The sequence below is a fragment of the Sinohyriopsis cumingii genome, chromosome 11, assembly GCF_028554795.1.
Source record: "Sinohyriopsis cumingii isolate HCF-2022 chromosome 11, ASM2855479v2, whole genome shotgun sequence".
Lineage (NCBI taxonomy): Eukaryota > Metazoa > Mollusca > Bivalvia > Unionida > Unionidae > Sinohyriopsis > Sinohyriopsis cumingii.
Genome location: NC_142971.1, coordinates 6,101,105 through 6,113,480, shown reverse-complemented (window position 1 = coordinate 6,113,480; position 12,376 = coordinate 6,101,105). Strand labels below are relative to the sequence as shown.

Here is a 12,376-nt window from a genome sequence, read left to right as displayed (position 1 = left end):
GCCAGTTTAGAAAACATTTTCCTTTAATTATTTTACTAGCATTGATATCATAACTTTCACCTTCCTTCTGAAAGATTTCAACTAATATTTTTACCAAACTTGTATCTCTGAACAACTTGAAATGCCACACTTAGCAGCTGTATTTTATTTTTGTGGAAAGAAATACGCAAAGGTAGGACAAGATGAAAAGAAATGAGTCAATACACCAACTAAATTAAAACAAAGGGGACAATACAATTTCTGTTTGAATAATAAGCAATATTTCACAAGCTCATTCTCCTTTCATTGCTGATTATATCAACTTATGACTTCATTATACAAAAGAAACTTCCGACTTTCCAGTATATGGTTAATGCATAAGAACCAGTACCTTCAGAAAGAAGCTTATGAAGTGAATTGCTGTCAGCTTGGGAAGTCTTCATCAAAGTGTTGTGCTGATTGGTGAGTGCTTTCAGTTGTCTTTTGATGTCTTCTGGTTTGGTTTTCTTAGATTTTTCTTGGTTCTTCTTCTTATCTGCTCCCTGCAGCATATCAATCAGGGCCTGCACACAAAAAAAGCTGAATGGATGTACCACATTTACATTCATCGTTCTGATACCCTTCATGATTAAAAACAAACATGAAATACGTATACATCTCACAATTTCTTCAAGTCTTTGACCCAAGCTTTTGAAATACTGAAAAGAACATGCAAAAAGTGTAGTTGTAAACATTAAGGCCATATGGCTATTAGTGGATCTATTCAACCAGCCATCTACTACTGTGAATTTAGCATTTGTCAAGGGATATCCATTGTACATGGATTTCATGGTTGCTTCCAACCACAAATTTAAAAATCCTAGAATCCTACAAAGAAAATCTTACAAATAATGATCCTTCTGTTGAGACAATAAGACCCCTTCTACTAATGTAATGTACACTGATGTATCAGTACATATTAGTACATTATTGTATTACAATTCATATCAGTATATATTAGTACATTATTGTATTACAATTCATATCAGTACATATTAGTACATTATTGTATTACAATTCATATCAGTACAAATTCTTCCATAACAATATCTGAACCCTAACTATTTATTAGTTAAACTGGTTGTGAAACTACTTGTGTACTGAAAATATTATTTGACATCTTGAAAGTAAGCAAGGGAACCTGTGGTTTAGTAATGTCTGTTGGTTAAACACTTTTGAATAATATCTTATACTCAATCAACAGGCAAAGAGTTTTGATTGGACCCACTTTGGATTCAAAGGAAAGGAAGATGGTGAAATTAATTAATCATTACCAGTATGCCATAGATGCTTTGTTAGCATGAATACTAGTAAACTTGCCATTCACATGAACAGACATCATCCACCTTGAAAATGGTTATAACTTTTCATTAAACTTCTAACAATCTGATCTCTTATCTGGCCATGCACAAAATGCTGTCTAATTTCCTATCTGGCCATGCACAAAATGCTGTCTAATTTCCTATCTGGCCATGCACACAATGATATCTGATCTCTTATCTGGCCATGCACAAAATGATATCTGATCTCTTATCTGGCCATGCACACAATGATATCTGATCTCTTATCTGGCCATGCACAAAATGCTATCTGATCTCTTATCTGGCCATGCACACAATGATATCTGATCTCTTATCTGGCCATGCACAAAATGCTGTCTAATTTCCTATCTGGCCATGCACAAAATGCTGTCTGATCTCTTATCTGGCCATGCACAAAATGATATCTGATCTCTTATATGGCCATGCACACAATGATATCTGATCTCTTATCTGGCCATGCACAAAATACTATCTGATCTCTTATCTGGCCATGCACACAATGCTATCTGATCTCTTATCTGGCCTTGCACACAACGCTATCTGATCTCTTATCTGGCCAGTCACACAATGCTATCTGATCTCTTAGCTGGCCATGCACACAATGCTATCTATTCTCTTATCTGGCCAGTTACACAATGCTATCGAATCTCTTTAATGGCCATTCATACAATGCTATCTGATCTCTTCTCTGGCCATGCACACAATGCTGTCTAATTTCTTATCTGGCCATGCACACAATGCTATCTGCTCTCTTATCTGGCCATGCACACAATGCTATCTGATCTCTTATCTTGCCATGCACACAATGCTATCTAATCTCTTATCTGGCCATTCATACAATGCTATCTGATCTCTTCTCTGGCCATGCACACAATGCTGTCTAATTTCTTATCTGGCCATACACACAATGCTGTCTGCTCTCTTATCTGGCCATGCACACAATGCTATCTGATCTCTTATCTGGCCATGCACACAATGCTATCTAATCTCTTATCTGGCCATTCATACAATGCTATCTGATCTCTTCTCTGGCCATGCACACAATGCTGTCTAATTTCTTATCTGGCCATACACACAATGCTGTCTGCTCTCTTATCTGGCCATGCACACAATGCTATCTGATCTCTTATCTGGCCATGCACACAATGCTATCTAATCTCTTATCTGGCCATTCATACAATGCTATCTGATCTCTTCTCTGGCCATGCACAAATGCTGTCTAATTTCTTATCTGGCCATGCACACAATGCTATCTGCTCTCTTATCTGGCCATGCACACAATGCTATCTAATCTCTTATCTGGCCATGCACACAATGCTATCTAATCTCTTATCTGGCCATGCACACAACGCTATCTAATCTCTTATCTGGCCAGGCACACAATGCTATCTGATCTCTTCTCTGGCCATGCACACAATGCTGTCTAATTTCTTATCTGGCCATGCACACAATGCTATCTAATCTCTTATCTGGCCATGCACACAATGCTATCTAATTTATTATCTTTTTACTGTTATTGTTGTAGGGTTTAATGCCATTTTCAGCACACGATAGGCTACATATGGCGGCCAGTATTAATGGTGGAGGAAAAAAATGGGAAAACCTCAGAAAGAACCACCGGCCCACAAGAAGCTACTGGCAAGCTTTCTCACATACCCACATTGGCTGAATCCGAGACTTGAACCCATGCAGACAGAGGTGAGATGGCAGTGATCCGTAATGGAGATTGCTTTAGACCACTCAGCCACAATTTATTATCTGGCCATGAACACAATGCTATCTAATCTCTGATCTGGCCATGCACACACTGCTATCTGTTCTCTTATCTGGCCATGCAAACAATGCTATCTGATCTCTTATCTGGCCATGCACACAATGCTATCTGATCTCTTCTCTGGCCATGCACACAATGCTATCTAATCTCTTCTCTGGCCAAGCACACAATGTTATCTGCTCTCTTATCTGGTCATTCACACAATGCTATCTGATCTCTTATCTGGCCAGGCACACAATGCTTATCTGTTTTTCCAAAATAAGAAGAAATACTGTGACAGCAAAAAGAACATGTCATTTGTTATAATACAAACTTGCAGGGTCAGAAAATCACAGATGGTATCACAAGGCCTTACCAGATAGTCAGATTGATACTGATTCATCTCCATACATATATGATCATTTACATCGCAATATAACACAATATAATTTCAGGTGGAAATACTCACCCAAGACCACTTCTCCAATCCCAAATTAGAATTACTGATGAAAATGTAATTTTTCATTAAACCCAAAAAATTTAAGTACACAAAAAAATGTGAAAAATAAATTCAGTATTCATCCACTTCTTTGTCCTTTCATTCATTGTTTCATCTGTAAATTAAGATTACAACTGTGTGTCAGTAATCTTTTATAATTCATGTCAATAGATATGCATTGATTGATAATCTGTCAAATACCAATATGGCATCAGTTTTCACAGAAGCCATGGTGGCTCAGCTGGTAAAATGATGGACTTGTGATCCACAAGTTGCAGGTTTGATACCTGACCAGGCCACCCCTGGTTAGCTGCTGTAGTGTGTTCTTGTGAAAGGCACTTAGCTCCCATTTTTTCAACATGATATATTCAATGTCATGTTAAAAAGACCATTAAAACCAGCAAAACAAATTAGAAGAATCAGTTTTCCATTTCCTAATCTTGTGATACAGCTTTAATCATTAAACTGCAAAAATAAAAAAAGCTATGTGCAAAATCAAATTGCATTAATGTGGTCATCTCATACTTCAACCAAGATACTGTCAAAAATAAAAGCTTGTATTAGTACTGATAAAGACGGTTTCTGCTAAAGAAGTAAATACATCTTTTTCAAATAATTATTTTAGTACACTGATGCATTTTAATTTATTCCCCTATTCATTTATGATAAGAGGACATTGACAGGCAAAGTTTAATACATAACCCAAAATTGATATATTATGTGATTTATCTAATGATTTCTTTTTACTTGTATTTACAACTAACCTCTCTCTCAAAGAAGTGCTTCTGTGTGACTTCTCTGATAATATCTATTTGAAGGTCAGTAGTCCCTCTCTCTGATGCAGCAGTGACATCTAGTGGTGAAATTGTAGTCTTGAGTGGTTTCTTGTTACGTTTATCCAGAAGCTGAAGCTGTGCATGATGTTCCGATCTCATTCTGTCCCAGTCAGTTCTAAATATTCAAATACATGAGATGCAGTAATGCCTCCCATAATGATTACCTCAACTCAACAGATACCTTTCCTATCCAGCCAATTTTGGGTTTTTCCTCCTTGTTTAGTTTTTCTGTACATTCAAACCATTTACCAATTACTGCCCTTAAACAGCCAAAATTGGATCATCCTATTAAATTCCATTATGCAGCTGTTGACGGGATACTTACAAAATATTGAATTTTCTCAAGGCAAAATAACTTGAAAAGTGCAGAAAGTGTGACTAATTTACATTAATATCTTAATGGTCCTTGATTAATAAGCAGGTGTTTTCATTTCCTTATCTACTAAGATTTGCATCAGACTATTTTACATAATCCCAGTACAATCACTGTGACTACTTTTGATAATATGAACGCAGATGAAACTTACTTTGATGAACAGATTGAACAAAAGACAAGTTTACAGAAAAAAGCTTGTGTACAAATAACTTTTCATACATCAAAAATTAATATTATTTTTAGTTTGGATATCTTTATTCCAGAAAACCCTCCGTATACTCTAAAATTATAGCAAAGCTTGGTTAAAATTCAATCTGGACTGATTCAATAATTGTGACCTCTTTAATTATCACATCTGAGGAAATTAAAAGTTTACAAAATCCTGGATCAATTGTTGTTGTTGTTGTGGTGGTGGTGGTGTTTAATGCCATTTTTCAGCACACAATAGGCTATACATGTCGGCCAGTATTAATGGTGGAGGAAGAACCTGGGAAAACCCCGGAGAGAAGAACTGCCAACCCAAGAGAAACTACTGGCAAACTTTCTCACATACCCACATTGGTTGAATCCGAGGCTTGAACCCATGCAGACAGAGGATCAAGTCAATAAGAATATCTATAATAAACAAGCTAACATAAGAAGGTGCTAAAGTTAAAATTTGTTACTTTAAATACAGTTCAAAAGGGTCAATGTCAAGAATCACCATAAAAACTCCAGAAAACTTTTCTTGAGATGGATTTGTTTTTGCTTTTAGCTGCTAAAGACAATTTTGACTGAAATGAACTGTCATCCCTGCCTCCTCAACAGATATATCAGGGACACATGAACATTTAAAGACAATTTAAGGAATACGAAATAACAACACAAACATATATATATATATATATATATATATATATATATCTTGAGCTGAGATGCATCAGCTCCATTCACAAATATCTTTCAGTTGATGCCACTAAAACACTTGTGTCTTGTGTGTTCATTAGTACTTTCAAGACAGGACTATTGTAACTCAATTCTGTCTGATTCATCTCAATATCTACTCCAAAATCTTCAAAAAGTTCAAAGCACAGCTACTCGGATCATGCTTAGACTACCATGATCAGAGCACACCTGCCCGCTGCTCTGTACCCTAAACTGGCTATCCATTCGATCCAGAATCAAATACAAAATTTGTTCTCTGTGCTACTTTTCACTGACGGACTCCAGTCCAACATACCTATCTGACCTCACCCATGTGTACACACCAGGAAGATACTTATGCTCCTCTTCTGACAATCGTATACTCATTATTGCCATTATTAAAACAAAGTCATATGGACAGCGTTCTTTTGGATACCAAGCCCCAGCAACATGGAATGAATTGCCCACTGAACTTAGACACAAAGACACAGTGATCACATTCAAGAGGGCTCTCAAAACTCACTTATTTCAACTGCAAGAACAAACTTAAAGACCTCTTAATGTTTCCTACCTTAAATATTCTCAGAATGTTTTTTCTATGTTTTCTAATTTCACGGTGTTTGTGTTTGTAATCATATCATTATATGCTTTTATCTTATAGGTGTTGTCTAATGTTGTAAAGCGCTTAGAGCTTCTAAAGATTAGGTGCTATACAAAGTCCTGATTATTATTATTAATATTACATATGTATAATACAAATAATACTATCATACAGGTTAGAAATTTTGTTTGTACTCTACAGAGATTTGAACCCAGGTCTGCAGGTAAATGGCACCCATCGCCTTGCCTGCACACACGAGTCCATATTCCCTCACGATTAAGCACACATCACGTAAAAATGATGTTACTCAATTGGTGTTATATGCACTCATGTGCAGCAGACTAACTCGCATGACGACCTAGTAATTAATTTTCACATATCTACACGGTCATTCCGGATTCCTATGAAAGAAATTAAGGTATAAGGAATTAGTTATAGAGAATAATAAATGTACACCAGACAGAATGGAAAGTGATGTATGCTTAGTCATGAGGGAATATGGGTCTGTGTGTGCAGGCAAGGCAATGGGTGCTGTTTACCTGCAGACCTGGGTTCAAATCTCCGTAGAGTATGAATTAAAAATTCTCTAACCTGTATGATAGTATTATTTGTATTAAAATATTAATTCTGCCTACTATTATCAAGCATTCTTATTTAGGAATCCAGGGTTAGCAGTTTCCATATATATATATATATATATATATATATATATATATATATATATATATATATATATATATATATATATATAACTGTCCCATATATTTAATGGTTATCTGTCTCATATGAGCAATTAACTCTATTTGTTTTTGTTTATTCTCACTATATAAAGGACGTTATAATAAGTCATATACTATGAACTCTCTCATTCAAGAATTTTTTGTGCACCTGTCATTGTTTTTTAAAACATGTTTTGAACTTGAATTAGATAAAGCATTCGTTAAAGAAGCTCTCCAAATGTAAACTGATAAGTCTGCTGGTTATTAGCATGCATGAGCAGAAGCTGAGTGAGTTTTTTTACATATAAAGGTCACCAGTCCATAACAAACAGAATTAACAAACCCCTCCACTGTCATTTGCATACCGCTTTCCCCGTACTTTGATGCAAATATTTAGGAATATGCTTGTAACCGAAAAGTGCTACCTGTCTCTAACTTGGTTCAGAGCTCTCTCTGCTAGTCCTACAGCAGTAGCTGCTAACACAAAGTTGTCTCTCTCTGCCTGCTGTTCCTCGATAATAGCAACCTCTCTGACCAGGCGACCATATTCAACTGCCATAGCAACTTCAAGAGACTGGCCATCATCAGAATGAAGAATTTTCACTGTTTCTTCTCGTTCAGTCTGGTGTCGAGTATGCAGATCCTTGAGGATGGCAGAACAGCATCTGTTTACTGTAAAGAAATAGCTAATGTTTTACACACACCTGATACCAAACATTTTGTTTCAAATCTCTATGGACTTTGAATGTTTCTCCATCAAGTTTGTCCAAACTTCCCCAGCATCATCCATATATACTAAAATGTTTGGAATCACAAAGACTCAAGTAGATGGCTAGTAAATTCTGTACAAAGTTTAACTGTTCTATTTGATTCATAAATAATCAAATAATCATCTTTAAGTCTTTAACAAAGATATAATATATTGCATAATTCTAACATGAAGAAACTGATTTCATGTTAAAGTTTTTTCTTTGTTACAAAGATAATTCAACTGAGAAATCATTACTTTCTTTGGTCTGTTTTAAGAATATGTGAAGAAGATAACATACAGACAAGTATTTAAACATTTGTTTTAGTATATTGCTTTCATCACACTGTTTTTATTAAAGAATCATTTTGGAAGACATCTTGGTGCATCATTGAATTCTGTAAAGACATGCTGTCCTAATTCCATGCATTGTTCTTTATTCAAAGTGAGAGGAAGATTTTATATTTCAAAAGTTATGGGAAATTAAAAGAAATCCATTTTATATAAAAATGTAAACTCGGTTTATAAAACTGAGATTTCAGAACCAGAAACATGAGGTCTTTCAGGAAGGAACTCTCAGTACCAAGAGCCAGATTGACACAATCACTACAACGAGCTAAAAAGTGACAGACAGAGTCACTACCATGAGCTAAAACGTGACAGACACAATCACTACCATGAGGTAAAATGCGACACAATCACTACCATGAGGTAAAAAGTAACACAATCACTACCATGAGGTAAAATGTGACACAATCACTACCATGAGGTAAAATGTGACAAAATCACTACCATGAGGTAAAATGTGACACAATCACTACCATGAGCTAACAAGAGATGGACAGAAACAGTCACTACCAAGAGCAAACAAGGGATAGACACAATCACAACCATGAGCTAAAAAGTGACAGACAGTCACTACCATGAGGTAAAAAGTGACTGACACATTCATTACCATGAGCTAACAAGGAATGGACACAGTCACTACCAAGAGCTAACAAGAGACTGGCACAATCACTCCCAACAGCTAACAATAGGCTGACACAATCGCTCCCAACAGCTAACCAAAGACTGACACAATCACTACCATGAGCTAACAAGAGATGGACACAATCAGTACAAAGAGCTAACATGGGATGGAAACAGTCACTACCAAGAGCTAACAAGGGATAGACAGTCACTACCAAGAGCTAACAAGAGAAGGACACAGTAGCTACCATGAGATAACAAGAGACAGACACAGTCACTACCAAGAGCTAACAAGGGACAGACACAGTCACTACCAAGAGCTAACAAGAGAAGGAAACAGTAGCTACCATGAGTTAACAAGAGACAGACACAGTCACTACCAAGAGCTAACAAGGGATGGACACAGTCACTGCCAAGAGCTAACAAGAGACTGACGCTATCATTATCGAGAGTGATAAGACATAAAACTTACCAAAAGACAAAAAAATTAAACTGTTCACACTCTCAACCAGCAGAAAAATTACACCTGTATCTCACAATATAGGTGAGACAAGATAATGCGTGACCTTGGCTAATATAGGTGAAACAAGATAATGTGTGACCTTGGCTAATATAGGTGAGACAAGATAATGTGTGACCTTGGCACTATTTACTACCTGAGATGGCAGACTGATAATGTTCTTGTACAGCATGAGAAATTTCTGCCTCAGTCTTTCCCTCCCATTTTAGCTTTGTCTTTAGATCCTCCATTTCCTTCCTTCTAACACTACTTTCCTTCTTCAGTTCCCCCATAAGGCCCATTAGACCTGAATACAGCATTAAGCTTCCCCCTGGAAGTTCCTCTTCCAGATCCCCATGAGTCTGACCCCTCCTCTTGTAATGCAATCGCTTCTCTTGTCTGCGCAGCTGCTCAAGGAGTTCAGCTTCCTCACTTTCAACAGCTATGAAATAAACAATGACAAATCTGGCATTTAAAAATTTACAGGATGTTCATGAAAACTACATTGATACTGAAAAATGTCTGACATGTCTGACATAGATTTGGAGAACATGCAGTGTTCCTACTGAGAATAATTGCTATTTTTTCATTTTTATTTCTCTTCTTCTTATCACTTTCTCAACTGATATACCATTACATATGCTTATAAGATGAGCTCAGCTGCAAGCTGCACAGACCCAGATCTGCCATCACATAATGCACCAGCACATCTAGGTCTGCTCAGTTTGTTATGCATAACCAGCAAAACAAGTAACATAAACTCTGATTTGCAGGTGCATTATGCCACAGCAGAACATGATGTTTGTTGTCTGCAGTTTGACTCAACTTTTAAGCAAGTATATATGCTAACAATATTCTTCTCACACTGATAATGTAACACAATGATAGTATCCTGTGAAAAATTACTACATTTCTGGATTTCCAAATGGAAATTCAATACTTAGAAGAATTTTTAAAAAGAATTGTTGCCATAGATAACACCAAAGATACACAAGAAAATACTTCTAAAATCAGTCCCCAGGGATACTTAATAACAAAAAAGTGATTAATTTTTGTTACTTTTCTTATAAGGTGTTTTATAATAAGTGTCTATATGAAATATACCTGAACATGATAACACATGAAATCTATCTGTGTCTACTTGTTTTCTTATTAACTTGTCAATAAATCTGAAAAATCTTACTGTAAGTGGATAAATAGGATAATAACCAAATGAAACTTGGTAAATTAGTAAAGTAAAACAATACACACAAAGTGAATTGATGGTGCTTTGATGTCTTGGACAACATTCCTGAGTAACTACCCTTTCATAATAGCATCAAGGATTCAAGTACTAAGTTACATTTATTACTAATACCTGCTGAGAATTTTCCCATTTCCATCAGCAGCTTTTCCTTTAGCTGTTCATATTTGACCTCTAACATACTGAACATGTCACTTTGAGTTATTTGCCCTTTGGGTCGGCTCTGTAGGTTACTCTCATCAGCTTCTAATCCATCATCAAACAAAATGGATTCAACACCTTGCTTGTTCCATCTGAAACATTGTGTCAAGTAGGAAACAGTTTGTAACCTTAGATACGTACTCATTCAAAAACAAAGTTCAAGATTCTATAAAGTGAACATTTGTGGAAACAACTGTAGCAATCATTCAAATGGTCAGACATACATATTTGTGAATGATATGTCAAAACATTTAGCACTACCACTGATTTAATGCATATCAAAATATTTAGCACTACCACTGATTTAATACCTATCAAAATATTTAGCACTACCACTGATTTAATACATATCAAAACATTTAGCACTACCACTGATTTAATGCATATCAAAACATTTAGCACTACCACTGATTTAATACATATCAAAATATTTAGCACTACCACTGATTTAATACATATCAAAATATTTAGCACTACCACTGATTTAATACCTATCAAAATATTTAGCACTACCACTGATTTAATACATATCAAAACATTTAGCACTACCACTGATTTAATACCTATCAAAACATTTAGCACTACCACTGATTTAATACCTATCAAAATATTTAGCACCACCATATTTAGCACTACCACTGATTTAATGCATATCAAAACATTTAGCACTACCACTGATTTAATACATATCAAAATATTTAGCACTACCACTGATTTAGCACTACCACTGATTTAATACATATCAAAACATTTAGCACTACCACTGATTTAATACCTATCAAAACATTTAGCACTACCACTGATTTATCAAAATATTTAGCACTACCACTGATTTAATGCATATCAAAACATTTAGCACTACCACTGATTTAATACCTATCAAAATATTTAGCACCACCATATTTAGCACTACCACTGATTTAATACATATCAAAACATTTAGCACTACCACTGATTTAATGCATATCAAAACATTTAGCACTACCACTGATTTAATACATATCAAAACATTTAGCACTACCACTGATTTAATACCTATCAAAACATTTAGCACTACCACTGATTTAATACCTATCAAAACATTTAGCACTACCACTGATTTAATGCATATCAAAACATTTAACACTACCACTGATTTAATGCATATCAAAACATTTTGCACTACCACTGATTTAATGCATATCAAAACATTTAGCACTACCACTGATTTAATGCATATCAAAATATTTAGCACTACCACTGATTTAATACATATCAAAACATTTAGCACTACCACTGATTTAATACATATCAAAACATTTAGCACTACCACTGATTTAATGCATATCAAAACATTTAGCACTACCACTGATTTAATGCATATCAAAATATTTAGCACTACCACTGATTTAATGCATATCAAAACATTTAGCACTACCACTGATTTAATGCATATCAAAACATTTAGCACTACCACTGATTTAATGCATATCAAAACATTTAGCACTACCACTGATTTAATGCATATCAAAACATTTAGCACTACCACTGATTTAATGCATATCAAAACATTTAGCACTACCACTGATTTAATACATATCAAAACATTTAGCACTACCACTGATTTAATGCATATCAAAACATTTAGCACTACCACTGATTTAATGCATATCAAAATATTTAGCACTACCACTGATTTAATACATATCA

At 35.3% G+C, this 12,376-nt stretch overlaps 1 protein-coding gene across 1 annotated transcript in view; it reads right to left on the bottom strand.

Moving 5' to 3' along the window:
- The window catches only part of LOC149787561 (uncharacterized), a 215,877-nt gene that overhangs the window by 184,646 nt on the left and 18,855 nt on the right, over positions 1-12,376 (bottom strand). Inside the window, exons 4-8 of the mRNA XM_089973710.1 lie at positions 10,601-10,779; positions 9,401-9,685; positions 7,453-7,699; positions 4,357-4,543; positions 371-542 (exon numbers count right to left, since the gene is read on the bottom strand). Coding sequence (XP_089829836.1) covers positions 371-542; positions 4,357-4,543; positions 7,453-7,699; positions 9,401-9,685; positions 10,601-10,779 — 1,070 coding nt within the window. The remainder of the gene's footprint in view (positions 1-370; positions 543-4,356; positions 4,544-7,452; positions 7,700-9,400; positions 9,686-10,600; positions 10,780-12,376) is intronic.